Source organism: Oncorhynchus masou, chromosome 13 (assembly GCF_036934945.1).
Source record: "Oncorhynchus masou masou isolate Uvic2021 chromosome 13, UVic_Omas_1.1, whole genome shotgun sequence".
NCBI classification, from domain to species: domain Eukaryota; kingdom Metazoa; phylum Chordata; class Actinopteri; order Salmoniformes; family Salmonidae; genus Oncorhynchus; species Oncorhynchus masou.
In genome coordinates this window covers 77312404-77332362 of record NC_088224.1, presented here as the reverse complement: position 1 = coordinate 77332362, position 19959 = coordinate 77312404, and the positions used below count along the sequence as shown (strand labels likewise).

Below are 19959 nucleotides of genomic sequence, written 5' to 3'. Positions count from 1 at the left end.
AGACTGTAGTGGATACAGAGGGATGGGGTAGGAGGGAGGAGAGACTGTAGTGGATATAGAGGGATGGGTAGGGGGAGGAGAGACTGTAGTGGATATAGAGGGATGGGGTAGGAGGGAGGAGAGACTGTAGTGGATACAGAGGGATGGGGTAGGGGGAGGAGAGACTGTAGTGGATACAGAGGGATGGGGTAGGGGGAGGAGAGACTGTAGTGGACACAGAGGGATGGGGTAGGAGGGAGGAGAGACTGTAGTGGATACAGAGGGATGGGGTAGGGGGAGGAGAGACTGTAGTGGATATAGAGGGATGGGGGATAGAGGGATGGGGTTGGAGAGACTGTAGTGGATACAGTGGGATGGGGTAGGGGGAGGAGAGACTGTAGTGGATACAGAGGGATGGGGTAGGAGGGAGGAGAGACTGTAGTGGATACAGAGGGATGGGGTAGGGGGGGAGGAGAGACTGTAGTGGATACAGAGGGATGGGGTAGGAGGGAGGAGAGACTGTAGTGGATACAGAGGGATGGGGTAGGGGGAGGAGAGACTGTAGTGGATACAGAGGGATGGGGTAGGGGGAGGAGAGACTGTAGTGGATACAGAGGGATGGGGTAGGGGGGAGGAGAGACTGTAGTGGATACAGAGGGATGGGGTAGGAGGGAGGAGAGACTGTAGTGGATACAGAGGGATGGGGTAGGAGGGAGGAGAGACTGTAGTGGATACAGAGGGATGGGGTAGGAGGGAGGAGAGACTGTAGTGGATACAGAGGGATGGGGTAGGAGGGAGGAGAGACTGTAGTGGATACAGAGGGATGGGGTAGGAGGGAGGAGAGACTGTAGTGGATACAGAGGGATGGGGTAGGAGGGAGGAGAGACTGTAGTGGATACAGAGGGATGGGGTAGTGGATACAGAGGGAGGGGTAGGGGAGGAGAGACTGTAGTGGATACAGAGGGATGGGGTAGGAGGGAGGAGAGACTGTAGTGGATACAGAGGGATGGGGTAGGGGGAGGAGAGACTGTAGTGGATACAGAGGGATGGGGTAGGGGGGAGGAGAGACTGTAGTGGATATAGAGGGATGGGGTAGGGGGAGGAGAGACTGTATATCTATATCCACTACAGTCTCTCCTCCCCCTACCCCCTCTTCAAGGAATACCTAGGATAAGTAATCCTTCTCACCCCCCCCCTTAAATGATTTAGATGCACTATTGTAAAGTGGCTGTTCCACTGGATGTCAGAAGGTGAATTCACCAATTTGTAAGTCGCTCTGGATAAGAGCGTCTGCTAAATGACTTAAATGTAATGTAAATGTAACTGTAGTGGATACAGAGGGATGGGGTAGGGGGAGGAGAGACTGTAGTGGATACAGAGGGATGGGGTAGGGGGAGGAGAGACTGTAGTAGATACAGAGGGATGGGGTAGGAGGGAGGAGAGACTGTAGTGGATATAGAGGGATGGGGTAGGGGGAGGAGAGACTGTAGTGGACACAGAGGGATGGGGTAGGAGGGAGGAGAGACTGTAGTGGACACAGAGGGATGGGGTAGGGGGAGGAGAGACTGTAGTGGATATAGAGGGATGGGGTAGGGGGAGGAGAGACTGTAGTGGATACAGAGGGATGGGGTAGGGGGAGGAGAGACTGTAGTGGATACAGAGGGATGGGGTAGGGGGAGGAGAGACTGTAGTGGATACAGAGGGATGGGGTAGGAGGGAGGAGAGACTGTAGTGGATACAGAGGGATGGGGTAGGAGGGAGGAGAGACTGTAGTGGATACAGAGGGATGGGGTAGGAGGGAGGAGAGACTGTAGTGGATACAGAGGGATGGGGTAGGGGGAGGAGAGACTGTAGTGGATACAGAGGGATGGGGTAGGGGGAGGAGAGACTGTAGTGGATACAGAGGGATGGGGTAGGGGGAGGAGAGACTGTAGTGGATACAGAGGGATGGGGTAGGAGGGAGGAGAGACTGTAGTGGATACAGAGGGATGGGGTAGGAGGGAGGAGAGACTGTAGTGGATACAGAGGGATGGGGTAGGAGGGAGGAGAGACTGTAGTGGATACAGAGGGATGGGGTAGGAGGGAGGAGAGACTGTAGTGGATACAGAGGGATGGGGTAGGGGGGGAGGAGAGACTGTAGTGGATACAGAGGGATGGGGTAGGAGGGAGGAGAGACTGTAGTGGATACAGAGGGATGGGGTAGGGGGAGGAGAGACTGTAGTGGATACAGAGGGATGGGGTAGGGGGAGGAGAGACTGTAGTGGATACAGAGGGATGGGGTAGGAGGGAGGAGAGACTGTAGTGGATACAGAGGGATGGGGTAGGGGGAGGAGAGACTGTAGTGGATACAGAGGGATGGGGTAGGGGGAGGAGAGACTGTAGTGGATATAGAGGGATGGGGTAGGGGGGAGGAGAGACTGTAGGAATACCTAGGATAAGTAATCCTTCTCACCCCCCTTAAATGATTTAGATGCACTAGTAAAGTGGCTGTTCCACTGGATGTCAGAAGGTGAATTCACCAATTTGTAGGGGGAGGAGAGAAATGTAACTGTGGATACAGAGGGATGGGGTAGGGGGAGGAGAGACTGTAGTGGATACAGAGGGATGGGGTAGGGTAGGGGGAGGGAGGAGAGACTGTAGTGGATACAGAGGGATGGGGTAGGAGGGAGGAGAGACTGTAGTGGATATAGAGGGATGGGGTAGGGGAGGGAGGAGAGACTGTAGTGGATACAGAGGGATATGGTAGGAGGGAGGAGAGACTGTAGTGGATACAGAGGGATGGGGTAGGAGGGAGGAGAGACTGTAGTGGATACAGAGGGATGGGGTAGGGGGAGGAGAGACTGTAGTGGATACAGAGGGATGGGGTAGGGGGAGGAGAGACTGTAGTGGATATAGAGGGATGGGGTAGGAGGGAGGAGAGACTGTAGTGGATATAGAGGGATGGGGTAGGGGGAGCAGAGACTGTAGTGGATACAGAGGGATGGGGTAGGGGGAGGAGAGACTGTAGTGGATACAGAGGATGGGGTAGGGGGAGAGACTGTAGTGGATATAGAGGGATGGGGTAGGAGGGAGGAGAGACTGTAGTGGATATAGAGGGATGGGGTAGGGGGAGGAGAGACTGTAGTGGATATAGAGGGATGGGGTAGGGGGAGCAGAGACTGTAGTGGATACAGAGGGATGGGGTAGGAGGGAGGAGAGACTGTAGTGGATACAGAGGGATAGGGTAGGAGGGAGGAGAGACTGTAGTGGATATAGAGGGATGGGGTAGGAGGGAGGAGAGACTGTAGTGGGTACAGAGGGATAGGGTAGGGGGAGGAGAGACTGTAGTGGATACAGAGGGATGGGGTAGGAGGGAGGAGAGACTGTAGTGGATACAGAGGGATGGGGTATGAGGGAGGAGAGACTGTAGTGGATACAGAGGGATGGGGTAGGAGGGAGGAGAGACTGTAGTAGATACAGAGGGATGGGGTAGGGGGAGGAGAGACTGTAGTGGATACAGAGGGATGGGGTAGGAGGGAGGAGAGACTGTAGTGGATACAGAGGGATGGGGTAGGGGGAGGAGAGACTGTAGTGGATACAGAGGGATGGGGTAGGGGGAGGAGAGACTGTAGTGGATACAGAGGGATGGGGTAGGGGGAGGAGAGACTGTAGTGGATACAGAGGGATGGGGTAGGGGGAGGAGAGACTGTAGTGGATACAGAGGGATGGGGTAGGGGGAGGAGAGACTGTAGTGGATACAGAGATGTGGGGTAGGGGGAGGAGAGACTGTAGTGGATATAGAGGGATGGGGTAGGGGGAGGAGAGACTGTAGTGGATACAGAGGGATGGGGTAGGAGGGAGGAGAGACTGTAGTGGATACAGAGGGATGGGGTAGGGGGAGGAGAGACTGTAGTGGATACAGAGGGATGGGGTAGGGGGAGGAGAGACTGTAGTGGACACAGAGGGATAGGGTAGGGGGAGGAGAGACTGTAGTGGACACAGAGGGATAGGGTAGGGGGAGGAGAGACTGTAGTGGATATAGAGGGATGGGGTAGGAGGGAGGAGAGACTGTAGTGGATACAGAGGGATGGGGTAGGGGGAGGAGAGACTGTAGTGGATACAGAGGGATGGGGTAGGGGGAGGAGAGACTGTAGTGGATACAGAGGGATAGGGTAGGGGGAGGAGAGACTGTAGTGGATACAGAGAGATGGGGTAGGGGGAGGAGAGACTGTAGTGGACACAGAGGGATAGGGTAGGGGGAGGAGAGACTGTAGTGGATATAGAGGGATGGGGTAGGAGGGAGGAGAGACTGTAGTGGATATAGAGGGATAGGGTAGGGGGAGGAGAGACTGTAGTGGATACAGAGGGATGGAGTAGGAGGGAGGAGAGACTGTAGTGGATATAGAGGGATGGGGTAGGAGGGAGGAGAGACTGTAGTGGATATAGAGGGATAGGGTAGGTGGAGGAGAGACTGTAGTGGATACAGAGGGATGGGGTAGGTGGAGGAGAGACTGTAGTGGATATAGAGGGATGGGGTAGGAGGGAGGAGAGACTGTAGTGGATATAGAGGGATGGGGTAGTGGGAGGAGAGACTGTAGTGGATACAGAGGGATGGGGTAGGGGGAGGAGAGACTGTAGTGGACACAGAGGGATAGGGTAGGGGGGGAGGAGAGACTGTAGTGGATACAGAGGGATGGGGTAGGGGGAGGAGAGACTGTAGTGGACACAGAGGGATAGGGTAGGGGGAGGAGAGACTGTAGTGGACACAGAGAGATGGGGTAGGAGGGTGGAGGATGGGGTAGACTGTAGTGGATACAGAGGGATGGGGTAGGGGGAGGAGAGACTGTAGTGGATACAGAGGGATGGGGTAGGAGGGAGGAGAGACTGTAGTGGATACAGAGGGATGGGGTAGGAGGGAGGAGAGACTGTAGTGGATACAGAGGGATGGGGTAGGAGGGAGGAGAGACTGTAGTGGATACAGAGGGATGGGGTAGGAGGGAGGAGAGACTGTAGTGGATACAGAGGGATGGGGTAGGAGGGAGGAGAGACTGTAGTGGATACAGAGGGATAGGGTAGGAGGGAGGAGAGACTGTAGTGGATATAGAGGGATGGGGTAGGGGGAGGAGAGACTGTAGTGGATATAGAGGGATGGGTAGGAGGGAGGAGAGACTGGAGTGGATACAGAGGGATGGGGTAGGGGGAGGAGAGACTGTAGTGGATACAGAGGGATGGGGTAGGGGGGAGGAGAGACTGTAGTGGATACAGAGGGATGGGGTAGGAGGGAGGAGAGACTGTAGTGGATATAGAGGGATGGGGTAGGGGGAGGAGAGACTGTAGTGGATACAGAGGGATGGGGTAGGGGGGAGGAGAGACTGTAGTGGATACAGAGGGATGGGGTAGGAGGGAGGAGAGACTGTAGTGGATACAGAGGGATGGGGTAGGAGGGAGGAGAGACTGTAGTGGATACAGAGGGATGGGGTAGGAGGGAGGAGAGACTGTAGTGGATACAGAGGGATGGGGTAGGGGGAGGAGAGACTGTAGTGGATACAGAGGGATGGGGTAGGGGGAGGAGAGACTGTAGTGGATACAGAGGGATGGGGTAGGGGGAGGAGAGACTGTAGTGGATACAGAGGGATGGGGTAGGAGGGAGGAGAGACTGTAGTGGATACAGAGGGATGGGGTAGGAGGGAGGAGAGACTGTAGTGGATACAGAGGGATGGGGTAGGAGGGAGGAGAGACTGTAGTGGATACAGAGGGATGGGGTAGGAGGGAGGAGAGACTGTAGTGGATACAGAGGGATGGGGTAGGAGGGAGGAGAGACTGTAGTGGATACAGAGGGATGGGGTAGGAGGGAGGAGAGACTGTAGTGGATACAGAGGGATGGGGTAGGAGGGAGGAGAGACTGTAGTGGATACAGAGGGATGGGGTAGGAGGGAGGAGAGACTGTAGTGGATACAGAGGGATGGGGTAGGAGGGAGGAGAGACTGTAGTGGATACAGAGGGATGGGGTAGGGGGAGGAGAGACTGTAGTGGATACAGAGGGATGGGGTAGGAGGGAGGAGAGACTGTAGTGGATACAGAGGGATGGGGTAGGGAGGGAGGAGAGACTGTAGTGGATACAGAGGGATGGGGTAGGGAGGAGAGACTGTAGTAGGGGAGGAGAGACTGTAGTGGATATAGAGGGATGGGGTAGGGGGAGGAGAGACTGTATATCTATATCCACTACATACAGAGGATAAGTAATCCTTCTCACCCCCCCCTTAAATGATTTAGATGCACTATTGTAAAGTGGCTGTTCCACTGGATGTCAGAAGATTCACTTTGTAGTGGATAAGAGGTCTGCTAAATGACTTAAATGTAATGTAAATGTAACTGTAGTGGATACAGAGGGATGGGGTAGGGGGAGGAGAGACTGTAGTGGATACAGAGGGATGGGGTAGGAGGGAGGAGAGACTGTAGTGGATACAGAGGGATGGGGTAGGGGGAGGAGAGACTGTAGTAGATACAGAGGGATGGGGTAGGAGGGAGGAGAGACTGTAGTGGATATAGAGGGATGGGGTAGGGGGGAGGAGAGACTGTAGTAGATACAGAGGGATATGGTAGGAGGGAGGAGAGACTGTAGTGGATACAGAGGGATGGGGTAGGAGGGAGGAGAGACTGTAGTGGATACAGAGGGATGGGGTAGGGGGAGGAGAGACTGTAGTGGATATAGAGGGATGGGGTAGGAGGGAGGAGAGACTGTAGTGGATATAGAGGGATGGGGTAGGGGGAGGAGAGACTGTAGTGGATACAGAGGGATGGGGTAGGTGGAGGAGAGACTGTAGTGGATACAGAGGGATGGGGTAGGGGGAGGAGAGACTGTAGTGGATATAGAGGGATGGGGTAGGAGGGAGGAGAGACTGTAGTGGATATAGAGGGATGGGGTAGGGGGAGGAGAGACTGTAGTGGATATAGAGGGATGGGGTAGGGGGAGGGAGAGACTGTAGTGGATACAGAGGGATGGGGTAGGAGGGAGGAGAGACTGTAGTGGATACAGAGGGATAGGGTAGGAGGGAGGAGAGACTGTAGTGGATATAGAGGGATGGGGTAGGAGGGAGGAGAGACTGTAGTGGGTACAGAGGGATAGGGTAGGGGGAGGAGAGACTGTAGTGGATACAGAGGGATGGGGTAGGAGGGAGGAGAGACTGTAGTGGATACAGAGGGATGGGGTATGAGGGAGGAGAGACTGTAGTGGATACAGAGGGATGGGGTAGGGGGAGGAGAGACTGTAGTGGATACAGAGGGATGGGGTAGGAGGGAGGAGAGACTGTAGTAGATACAGAGGGATGGGGTAGGGGGAGGAGAGACTGTAGTGGATACAGAGGGATGGGGTAGGAGGGAGGAGAGACTGTAGTGGATACAGAGGGATGGGGTAGGAGGGAGGAGAGACTGTAGTGGATACAGAGGGATGGGGTAGGGGGAGGAGAGACTGTAGTGGATACAGAGGGATGGGGTAGGGGGAGGAGAGACTGTAGTGGATACAGAGGGATGGGGTAGGGGGAGGAGAGACTGTAGTGGATACAGAGGGATGGGGTAGGGGGAGGAGAGACTGTAGTGGATACAGAGATGTGGGGTAGGGGGAGGAGAGACTGTAGTGGATATAGAGGGATGGGGTAGCGGGAGGAGAGACTGTAGTGGATACAGAGGGATGGGGTAGGAGGGGAGGAGAGACTGTAGTGGATACAGAGGGATGGGGTAGGGGGAGGAGAGACTGTAGTGGATACAGAGGGATGGGGTAGGGGGAGGAGAGACTGTAGTGGATACAGAGGGATGGGGTAGGGGGAGGAGAGACTGTAGTGGATACAGAGGGATGGGGTAGGGGGAGGAGAGACTGTAGTGGACACAGAGGGATAGGGTAGGGGGAGGAGAGACTGTAGTGGACACAGAGGGATGGGGTAGGGGGAGGAGAGACTGTAGTGGACACAGAGGGATAGGGTAGGGGGAGGAGAGACTGTAGTGGATATAGAGGGATGGGGTAGGAGGGAGGAGAGACTGTAGTGGATATAGAGGGATAGGGTAGGGGAGGAGAGACTGTAGTGGATACAGAGGGATGGAGTAGGAGGGAGGAGAGACTGTAGTGGATATAGAGGGATGGGGTAGGAGGGAGGAGAGACTGTAGTGGATATAGAGGGATAGGGTAGGTGGAGGAGAGACTGTAGTGGATACAGAGGGATGGGGTAGGTGGAGGAGAGACTGTAGTGGATACAGAGGGATGGGGTAGGGGAGGAGACTTAGTGGATATAGAGGGATGGGGTAGGAGGGAGGAGAGACTGTAGTGGATATAGAGGGATGGGGTAGTGGGAGGAGAGACTGTAGTGGATACAGAGGGATGGGGTAGGGGGAGGAGAGACTGTAGTGGACACAGAGGGATAGGGTAGGGGGAGGAGAGACTGTAGTGGACACAGAGAGATGGGGTAGGGGGAGGAGAGACTGTAGTGGAGACAGAGGGATAGGGTAGGGGGAGGAGAGACTGTAGTGGATACAGAGGGATGGGGTAGGAGAGGAGAGACTGTAGTGGATACAGAGGGATGGGGTAGGGGGAGGAGAGACTGTAGTGGATACAGAGGGATGGGGTAGGGGGAGGAGAGACTGTAGTGGATACAGAGGGATGGGGTAGGGGGAGGAGAGACTGTAGTGGATACAGAGGGATGGGGTAGGAGGGAGGAGAGACTGTAGTGGATACAGAGGGATGGGGTAGGGGGAGGAGAGACTGTAGTGGATACAGAGGGATGGGGTAGGGGGAGGAGAGACTGTAGTGGATACAGAGGGATGGGGTAGGGGGAGGAGAGACTGTAGTGGATATAGAGGGATGGGGTAGGGGGAGGAGAGACTGTAGTGGATACAGAGGGATGGGGTAGGGGGGGGTAGGAGAGACTGTAGTGGATACAGAGGGATGGGGTAGGAGGGAGGAGAGACTGTAGTGGACACAGAGGGATGGGGTAGGGGGAGGAGAGACTGTAGTGGATACAGAGGGATGGGGTAGGGGGAGGAGAGACTGTAGTGGATACAGAGGGATGGGGTAGGAGGGAGGAGAGACTGTAGTGGATACAGAGGGATGGGGTAGGAGGGAGGAGAGACTGTAGTGGATACAGAGGGATGGGGTAGGGGGAGGAGAGACTGTAGTGGATACAGAGGGATGGGGTAGGGGGAGGAGAGACTGTAGTGGATACAGAGGGATGGGGTAGGGGGAGGAGAGACTGTAGTGGATATAGAGGGATGGGGTAGGGGCAGGAGAGACTGTAGTGGATACAGAGGGACGGGGTAGGAGGGAGGAGAGACTGTAGTGGATACAGAGGGATGGGGTAGGGGGAGGAGAGACTGTAGTGGATACAGAGGGATGGGGTAGGGGAGAGGAGAGACTGTAGTGGATACAGAGGGATAGGGTAGGGGGAGGAGAGACTGTAGTGGACACAGAGGGATGGGATGAAGAGAGAGTAAATTGGAGAGCAGAGTTCTGAACGTCATGGAAATATCCATTATTTCTCCCCAATGCAGTAAAAACTGCAGTCAGCAGTGATCCATTGCATAACTATTAGTTCCGTGTTGTCATCCCTTAGAGATAGGAGAGAGTGCAGGGCCCTGGCAGGGCTACTATGGTTTGGTTAGGTTACCACGGTAACAGATGGGGAGCATTCAGCATAACAGTGCAACTGTGTATTATACATTTGTCAGTCACTGCAGCTTGGGATGATGATGTGTGTGCGTTTTTGTGCGTGTGCGTGTGTCTGCTTTCCAGTGTGGGACTACAGCACAGGGCGAGTTGGAGGACCGCTCATTTGTTCTGAAATCAAGCTCAAGGATTGGGTGGAGGGTGAGTGACACAGAAAGACAGGGAGGAGGACACCTGGGTCTCTTTATCCACACACACACTTATGAAAACAATGTCATATAGTTTACGGATCCATCCCACGTTATTTACACACACGCCCTAGTCAGTGTGAGAGATGGACAGCGTTTTAGGGGAAAAATCCCTCTTTCATATTTCAACTGCACCATGACCTTGTAAGGAAGTCATTCAGAACACAACTCTTTCCTCTGTATAGTTTTCCATCATACAGTGCCTTCAGAAATTATTCACACCCCTTCACTTACAAGGTGAGATTAAAATGTATTTGTCATTGTTTGTCAACGATCTATGCAAAATACTCCAATGTCAAAGTGGAATTTTAATTACATAGATATTCAAACCCCTGAGTCAATACATGTTATAATCACCTTTCTGCATAAGTCTCTAAGAACTTTGTACACCTGGATTGTACAAAAAATGTGATTGTTGATAATTGCTATAGAGCCATTTTCAAGTCTTGCCATAGACTTAAGTCAAAAACTAACTAGGCCACTCAGGAACATTCAATGTTGTCTTGGTAAGCAACTCCAGTGTATATTTGGCCTTGTGTTTTAGGTTATTGTCCTGCTAAAATGTGAATTTCTCTTCCAGTGTCTGTCTGAAAGCAGACTGAACCAGGTTTTCCTCAAGGATTTTGCCTGTGCTTGCGCTATTCCATTTATTTCTATCCAAAAAAACTCCCTAGTCCTTGCCAATGACAAGCATACCCATAACATGATGCAGCCACCACCATGCTTGAAAATATGAATAGTGGTACTCAGTGTTGTGTTGTGTTGTGTTGGATTTGCCCCAAACATAATGTCTTTGCCACATTATTACTTAAGTGCCTTTTTGCAAACAGAATGCATACAGAGAGGTAGTCTTTCAAAAATTATGTTAAACACTATTATTGCACACAGAGAGTCCGTGCAACTCATTATGTGACTTGTTATGCACATTTTTACTCCATAACTTTTTTAGGCTTTCAATGACAAAGGGGTTGAATACTTATTGACTCAAGACATTTCAGCTTTTCATTTTTAATTAATTTGTAACTGTTGACATTATGGAGTATTGTGTGTAGGTCAGTGACACAATGTCTATTTTATTCTTTTAAATCCAAATTCACACTGTAACACAACAAAATGTGGAATAAGTCAAAGGTGTGAATACTTTCTGAAGCGACTGTACATGGTCTATTCTGTGCTAATCGTTTTATCTAATGGAGTTTATTCTATCCTAGTTTGGACCTCAGAAATAGGACATGCTGTCTGTATTTTATCCACTCTGTGTTTCTTCTGTATTAACAGTACACTCTACTCTCTATATTTCTGTGTCCGTCTACTCTGCTGATGTCTACTGGTCTTTATTTCCTCCCCTGCTCTGTCCTCCAGGTGGCTACCACAGCACAGACACACCCAACCCACAAGGTGAGATCCTGATTGGCGGGCCCAACGTAACCATGGGTTACTACAAGAATGAGGCCAAGAACCAGGACTTCTTTGTGGACGACAACGGCCAGCGCTGGTTCTGTACGGGAGACATAGGAGAGGTCCATCCTGATGGATGCCTCAAGATCATTGGTGAGGAGCAGGGCTAACACCTCTCACTGAATGTCCTCATTCTCGCTTTCTGAATAAAGAGACATCTTCTCTATTCCAAAGTGTTCCCCTTCACCATGGTTATGCACCCAAGTTCATATTTGCTAAGATAAACATTTACTTTTGGGCATGTCCATCACAGGAGGCTGGTGGGAGGAGCTATACGAGGATGGGCTCATTGTAATGGCTGGAATGGAATCAATGCAACGGAGGCAAACACGTTGTGTTTGATGTGTTTGGCACCATTCCATTGATTCCATTCCAGCCATTATAATAAGCCCGTCCTCCTCTAGCTCCTCCCACCAGCCTCCTCTGATGTCCATATACAGGAGCATGTAAAAAACCCTCCCTGGTACCACCTACGTCAGCACACCGCATCAACGTCATGCCAAAACCACTGAAACCCATCTAAATAACCTATGCCCCTACGTACATCTATCAGTCTAGCAGGACAGCTCCCAAGAACAACTATTTCTCAATTCCACCTCACTTCTGAGAATTCATCTTGAGTCGTGTTTACTTTAGACTGACAGAAATCCTAATGCTCTCTGTTGTCTATATCTGTCTGTAAAGATTTGCTGTGCAATGGAAAATGTGCTTTTTATCCCCCCTCCCCCACAAACACACACATACAGTGTGACAGTGTGTCCCTGTGTCTACAGATCGGAAGAAGGACCTGGTTAAGCTCCAGGCAGGAGAGTATGTGTCTCTGGGGAAGGTGGAGGCCATGCTGAAGAACTGCCCCCTTATAGACAACATCTGTGCCTACGCCAACAGGTGTGTGTGTGTATATGAATCAGTCTATGTAAAAAAACAACAGAGAAATGGTTGTGTCTTCTTAACTGTTATCTCTCTTCAGTGAAGAGATGTACGTGATTGGCTTTGTGGTGCCCAATCAGAAGCACCTGCTGTCACTAGCGGAGCAGTATTGTATCCGGGGCTCGTGGGAGGAGCTGTGTAACAATGCTGCCATGGAGGGAGTGGTCCTGCAGGTGATCACTGAGGCTGCCCTATCAGGTGAGAGGTCAAAGGTCATCACACCTTGGAGAGAGAGGAGAGGGCGGTTATGCAGTAGACGGAAGTGGTCGTAGTAGATACACGTTAAAGTCCGTTTGAAGCTCTACTTTTGTCATCCATTCCTTTTGGTGATTTCTTCGGTTCCACCTCTGACGGGAGTTGTGATGCATTTCTTCTTCTTCTTGTCTGCCTGTGCAGCCCAGCTGGAGCGGTTTGAGATCCCCCGTAAGATCCGTCTGAGCCCCGACCCCTGGACCCCCGAGACGGGCCTGGTGACCGACGCCTTCAAGCTCAAACGCCAGCAGCTGAAGAGTAAGTACCAGGACGACATCGAGAGAATGTACGGCGGGAAGTAGGACCAGACCAGAACCTCTCCATGCACAGATCCAGCATCTGCCTCAAGCCTCCAAGCTTTTAGCTCCATCCTCCTATCCCCACCAGACCCCCATCCCGGACGAGCCTCCAGAAGCACTCAATTTACTTGAATCTACTTTGTTCTAATGAGACCAAAAAAGATAGAAAGAAAGATAGAGGGAGAGAAATAGAGAAACAGATTGAGAAAGATAGAGGGAGAGAAATAGAGAAACAGATTGAGAAAGATAGAGGGAGAGAAATAGAGAAACAGATTGAGAAAGATAGAGGGAGAGAAATAGAGAAACAGATTGAGAAAGATAGAGGGAGAGAAATAGAGAAACAGATTGAGAAAGATAGAGGGAGAGAAATTAGAGAAACAGATTGAGAAAGATAGAGGGAGAGAAATAGCGATATCAAAGAGAGGAGGCTGTGTTGCAATATTTCTACTGTTCCTTCATTCGATTAAATGGCTTTGCTTAAAAATGTGAATCAATAGACAATAAATAAAGCACTGAAGACTGTTAGAGAGAAGGATTAGTTAGGAGAGAGTAAGTAAAGAGTGTTGTTGGAACACCCTAATATCTCCATGTTCATTCCACTTCTTGCCCATGTTCATTCCACTTCTTGCCCATGTTCATTCCACTTCTTGCCCATGTTCATTCCACTTCTTGCCCATGTTCATTCCACTTCTTGCCCATGTTCATTCCACTTCTTGCCCTCTTTGGAGATGGTTTTCCTCCAGATGTGAGTTGTGAAACAGGACAGATAAGGTCATGTTGCCTGTTGATCTCTCTCTCTCTGTGTGTGTGCGCGCGACAAGGACAAGAACTGGAGGAGAAACAGCACATTTTCCATTGCCTGTTGAGCTCATGTCTGGTCGTGGTCCCATGTGGCTCAGTTGGTACAGCATGGCATATGCCTGGATTGTGGGTTTGATTCCAACGGTGGACCAGTACCAATGAAAATGTATGCACTCACTACTACTAAGTCGCTCTGGATAAAATCGTCTGCTAAATGACTAGTGAGTGTTGTTCACCGTTATTGAAGCACAAGCTCAGGTTGGTTGGAAAACGTTGTTTTAACACCAATGCCCTTCTGTCTGAGGGTGTCAGGAATGCTAAGCCATGAGAGCCTGTCGAGTGTAAGTACCATTAACATTGCAATTAATAGCTGTTATTTAATTATTTGTTTTTCTCCTTTAATTCTGTGATTCTGTCCACATTAGTCTAGAGTCCTCATTGGCTGATTCTCTCTACAAGTTCCAAATCCAGGGCTCCTCGTTGGCTATTTCTCAGCCCTGTTCCTGAAGCCAGGTTTTTCAGTTGCTTATTCTCTGGTTTATTTCAGAACCTAGTTCTGCCCGGAGACTAGTCTTATTTCCTGCAGGGCAGGAAGCAACTAGCTGTCGTCGTTTCTTTTTGTTGTGGTTGTTCTGTTTAGTTGATCCTGATTCTCCTGCTTAGTGAGGCTTTAGCACTGTGATTTCTATTAGATTCCCATCTGCCGATCTGATCCTACAGGCACAAAGTCAACAGAAGGTTCCGAGAGGCTAAGACAATGACTTGTGCCCATGGGGAAATGTGTGTTGTGGCTAGGGCAGGGAAATGTTGAGTCTCTGCACCTAGGAAAAAAAAAACTTTTGAGGTGAATATACACGACGTGGACAAAAGTATGTGGACACCTGCTCGTCGAACATCTCTTTCCAAAATCATGGGCATTAAAATGGAGTTGGTCGCCCCCTTTGCTGGAAGGCTTTCCACTAGATGTTGGAACATTAATGCTCGGACTTCCATTCAGCCACAAGAGCATTACTGAGGTCGGAACTGATGTTGGGCGATTAGGCCTAGCTAGTAGTCGGCATACCAATTCACCACAATGGTGTTCAATGGGCTCTGTGCAGGCCATTCAAGTTCTTCCACTCCATTCTTGACAAACCATTTCTGTATGGACCTCGCCTTGTGCACGGGGGCATTGTCATGCTGAAATAGGAAAGGGCCGTCCCCAAACTGTTGCCACAAAATTGTAACCACAGAATGGTCTAGAATGTCATTGTATGCTGTCGCGTAAAGATTTCCCTTCACTGGAACTAAGGGGCCTAACCCGAACCATGAAAAACAGCCCCAGACCATTATTCCTCCTCCACCATTGGCAACTCTAGCAGGCCAGATATTTGACGAACTGACTTGTTGGAAAGGTGGCATACCTATCACGGTGCCACGTTGAAAATCACCGAGCTGGGCCATTCTACTGCCAATGTTTGTTTATGGAGATTGCATGGCTGTGTGCTCAATTTTATAATTGAATATATATATGTGGCTGAAATAGCCGAATCCACTAATTTGAAGGGGTGACAACATACTTTTGCCCATGTGGTGTATGTATTTCAGAACTATTCCCTTGCCATTTCTGTCATTAATACAATTGTTATTATTTATGATAATGCCAATTAATAATACTCTTGTCATAAACTCATAATGTTTGTAAGAAATATGTAGATTGGTGAATACCATTTTCTTTCAGTGGTAGAAAACATATTTGTACTCTGTTATAGGTGTGCACTTACGTGAACCACACATTCGCTAATGTAAATGCTGTCGTTCTAGAACCACTGCCATGCTTGGAGTAAACAGTATGCCATATGATAATATAACATCTGGACCAAACTAAGGTGGGATTACTTGGCCGACGGCAAGAAGAGATGCACGCAAAACACTTCCGTACAACATTTGAGAATTTAAAGATTTTAGTTAAGAGCACAGCTTCAGCATTTATTTGTGTGTGTGTGTGTGTGTGTGTGTGTGTGTGTGTGTGTGTGTGTGTGTGTGTGTGTGTGTGTGTGTGTGTGTGTGTGTGTGTGTGTGTGTGTGTGTGCACTCGCGTGCGCTCTCTCGTACCTAAATGGCACAAACATTGCTCTGTAGAACATCATTCCACACATGACACCTGTTGCCTTTTCTTGTGATTTCAAGTGGATAACTACATATAGGAAATATTTTAATAACAATGCTGTACACAGTAATGAAATATATAGTTTCTTGACAGTATGTGTTACTGTAACCCAGAATAACATGCATTTCGGATGTTTTCCTGTATACTGTACCCACAGTATATGAGGTGCAGTGATCACTCAAAAATGAATATGTTAAATCTATTGAAGCTTTATAATATAGACCCGTTTTGGAAATCCTCTCCCTGTTTGTCTGGGGAATCTGCCTTGTAACATAAGTGCATCAATTGTATTTATAAGTAATTTGCCTTGGAATTGATTACATGAAGAAATAAATAAAGATTGTGTTTGGTCTATCAGAGCTGTCCTGCATTATTTGAGTGCAAATTGAGAAATTCAGCTGTTGTCCATTATGTCGTCCATTACAATTAGACCCATAATAAAGCAGTGATTGGTGACACACGTTAGGTGGTTATGATGATGATGACTGCGTGAGAAAGTTCTGTTTGAGCTGTAAGAACCAACTCTTTGAACTTCATTTATCCAATAAGCTCAAAGGGGACCAGGCTAATCAAATTAAACAATTGTGCCTACCATCATCATTTGTCATTGCCTAGTAATTTGAGGCAAACATTTCCAAACCCTTCCCTTTTGCACTATCCAAGACAATGTGTTGCTTAATTAAGTGGTTAAATTCTGTTTAATTTTCTGTAATATGAACATTTAACATGTAGGTGAATGTGTAGTAATAGCCCACTAAGAATCAACGTATTTTGTTTAGTCATTTAACAGAATTGGAACATAGGGTTTCAAAATCTGATAACCATAGTTTGTCACAATTTTGTCTGGGCAGAGGCCACTCTGAAATTTGCGTCCACTCCGTAATTTGACACTGGGCCAAAACTTGCCTCTCGACCATAGTCCACTCACGTGATTGGTGACGTCTCAAGGACGCCATATAAATATTCCCACGCACTTGGATATCCTGTTACATTCGATAGGCGCACACTCCCACGAGGACACGGATCACACTGCTGGGTTCACATGTTCCACCGTTCTGTTGCTCGGTAAGTTGGATAAGTAGTGTATCATTAGTAACAATAGGCCATTGTTAACTAAGTTATGTCTCATACAAGTTTCATTTGGATATCATTTGTAAAAGTGTGGGTAAAGAAACAATATCATAACCTCTGTAATGTATCTATTTTTACAGGAAACTTTTCATTCCACCTCAAACTCCACTGAGGATGGAGAAGTCACACAACTTCACAACGCACCAAGTTCTTCCCCTGCAGAGGGCTAATGATGCTTCCCAAACCGACAAAAGCAATGGCAACGCATACGTGTACATTTTCATAGTAATCTCCTTCTATGGAGTCTTCCTCGTTGGTATAATGCTGGGCTATGTTCGCTCCAAAAGGCGGGAGAAGAGAAGGTCGAACGTTTTTACGCGCCTGGTGCACGAGGAGGAGCAGCGGGAATGGGGCGCGCTGAAAAAGAAACACAGCATCACCATGACCTCCTTCCAGGTATCGCTTCCCTTCTCCGCGGGGAGCCAGGATGTCAATGAAGGAAGGGTCCTGAGCTCCCCTCTGGCCTGCGCCCTGTTCTCCATTGAACAAACCAGTGTCAGTTCACTGTGCTCCTCGGCCGACGCGCGCTTTGCCATCGAGGAGGAGTCGGACAGCGGGACCGCGGAGGGACCGGACGAGACCCTGAAGGGCAGTTCTACTGACAACAGCGACGACTCCACAGAGATACAGATACTCAGAGAGGAACTGTGACGCTCAGAACAGATGATCAGAGGGGAAATAAACGCAAAAAACTGCAGACTTTCCATCCCTCTCCGTCATATAGGAAATACGTGGAGAAGTTAAAGACTGGTAAAGTTTAGCTTGACATATGGAACAATTGCTCTCTAACCATCCGGTTCTGAGTATTGAAACGTACCTGGAACCGACTTGAAATATATTTTCTGTAACGAAATCCTCTTAAGATGTAGCCCAATGATTTCACTGTGCAGTGTTCATAATGTCTATGTAGGTTTACTTGAGGTTGTTGTGTAAATTGAAGAAGAAAAAAAACAGTTGAAAAATAATGATCTGTTTAAGAGATATGGTTCTTCTTTACTCTTCTTGGGAAATACATGTTTTTATTTTGAAAAAACTTTGTTGCAATATCTAGTTTTCTCCAAAAGGGGGCAGTGCTGCAGTAGTTTTACCCCACCTGTTGCTGGGGAACACCAGTCATTTCAGTAGAAGTAACACAACATAGGGTTTACTGTCCTTGCATTGTCTTATTTGTTCTGAAGTGTTGACATTCTAATTTATAAAATAAGAAGCAATTTTTTTCAGGCAGTTAGCTGATTATTTATTTTGAATTATTTACAATTACATAATTTAGCACAATTAGCAGACACTCTTATCCAGAGCCACTTAAAGGAGAAAACAGGGTTAAGTACCTTGCTCAAGGGCACATTGCCAGATCTTTCACCTAGTTGGCTCGGAGATTCGAAACAGCATCCTATATCTGAAAAGTCATCATACGGTAAGATTAGGCCAAACCATCCCACCCACTGGAGATCTTCCCATGTGATAGGAATCCTGGGAAACGAGCATGAAGAATGCTGGGATTTCTCCCAATCGCTATGACGACAACGCTACTACAGCCCATCCCCCTCCAGGCTCCTACCCACACACCATACCATATCAGCCCTGCTACAGACCATAATGCTCACAACTCACTCCATTGACAACATGCCAAACCAAAGTGAGGTATGCCAAACCAATAGTGAGGTATGCCAAACCAATAGTGTGAAAGAAAAGGAATGTGTTTTATGATGCTAATTAGAATGTAATGAACAATAAACAAAATTAACAGTAAACATTACACAAGTTCCAAAATAAAAATACATTTCAAATGTCATATTATGTCTATATACAGTGTTGTAATGATGTGCAAATAGTTAAAGTACCAAATGAAAAATAAATATATGTAGTTGAAGTCAGAAGTTTAAATCAAATCGAATTTTATTTGTCACGTACACATGGTTAGCAGATGTTAATGTGAGTGTAGTGAAATGCTTGTGCTTCTAGTTCCGTCAATGCAGTAATAACCAACAAGTAATCTAACTAACAATTCCAAAACTACTGTCTTATACACACAAGTGTAAGGGTATAAAGAATATGTACATAAAGATATATGAATGAGTGATGGTACAGAGCAGCATAGGCAGGATACAGTAGATGGTATCGAGTACAGTATATACATATGAGATGAGTATGTAAACAAATTGGCATAGTTAAAGTGGCTAGTGATACATGCATTACATAAAGATGCAGTAGATGATATAGAGTACAGTATATACGTATACATATGAGATGAATAATGTAGGTTATGTAAACATTATATTAGGTAGCATTGTTTAAAGTGGCTAGTGATATATTTTAAATAATTTCCCATCAATTCCCATTATTAAAGTGGCTGGAGTTGAGTCAGTGTGTTGGCAGCAGCCACTCAATGTTAGTGGTTGCTGTTTAACAGTCTGATGGCCTTGAGATAGAAGCTGTTTTTCAGTCTCTCGGTCCCAGCTTTGATGCACCTGTACTGACCTCGCCTTCTGGATGATAGCGGGGTGAACAGGCAGTGGCTCGGGTGGTTGTTGTCCTTGATGATCTTTGTGGCCTTCCTGTAACATCGGGTGGTGTAGGTGACCTGGAGGGCAGGTAGTTTGCCCCCGGTTATGCGTTTTGCAGACCTCACTACCCTCTGGAGAGCCTTACGGTTGTGGGCGGAGCAGTTGCCGTACCAGGCGGTGATACAGCCCGCCAGGATGCTCTCGATTGTGCATCTGTAGAAGTTTGTGAGTGCTTTTGGAGACAAGCACTATACTGTGTCTCAGTATATTTCACTTGTGATTTTCATGAATAGGAATATTTTCTAGTAATATTTATGTCCGTTGCGTTATGCTAATTAGTGTCAGTCGATGATTACGCTCCCGGACCCGGGATGGGGAGTCACTAGAGGTTTTAATGTTGAAAATGACTATTGTAGCTGGAAACAGCAGATTCTTTATGGAATATCTACATAGGTGCACAGAGACCCATTATCAGCAACCATCACTCCTGTGTTCCAATGGCACGTTGTGTTAGCTAATACAAGTTTATCATTTTAAAAGGCTAATTGTTCATTAGAAAACCCTTTTGCAATTATGTTAG

General features: G+C 48.4%; 2 protein-coding genes across 6 annotated transcripts in view; both read left to right on the top strand.

Annotated features, from left to right (window-relative positions):
* Positions 1-16101, top strand: part of LOC135553099 (fatty acid CoA ligase Acsl3-like) — a 47969-nt gene extending 31868 nt beyond the window's left edge. For all 5 annotated transcript variants that reach the window (XM_064985199.1, XM_064985195.1, XM_064985198.1 and 2 more), the window contains 5 exons: positions 9734-9808; positions 11218-11406; positions 12087-12201; positions 12284-12441; positions 12640-16101. In XM_064985199.1, coding sequence (XP_064841271.1) covers positions 9734-9808; positions 11218-11406; positions 12087-12201; positions 12284-12441; positions 12640-12797 — 695 coding nt within the window. In that variant the 3' untranslated portion in view covers positions 12798-16101. The remainder of the gene's footprint in view (positions 1-9733; positions 9809-11217; positions 11407-12086; positions 12202-12283; positions 12442-12639) is intronic.
* A 634-nt stretch (positions 16102-16735) lies between these two features.
* On the top strand, positions 16736-18752 carry LOC135553098 (potassium voltage-gated channel subfamily E member 4-like). The gene is made up of 2 exons (XM_064985194.1): positions 16736-16809; positions 16956-18752. The coding sequence occupies exons 1-2, from the start codon at positions 16787-16789 to the stop codon at positions 17524-17526; spliced, it is 594 nt and encodes a 197-aa protein (XP_064841266.1). The 5' UTR covers positions 16736-16786; the 3' UTR covers positions 17527-18752.
* Positions 18753-19959: the final 1207 nt, after the last annotated feature.

Excerpts from the sequence above, each read along its gene's own strand:
- LOC135553098 (XM_064985194.1), top strand. The coding sequence starts at position 16,787 with ATGTTCCACCGTTCTGTTGCTCG. Across the intron at positions 16,810-16,955 it reads TTCCACCGTTCTGTTGCTCG|GAAACTTTTCATTCCACCTC; the intron begins GTAAGTTGGATA and ends CTATTTTTACAG.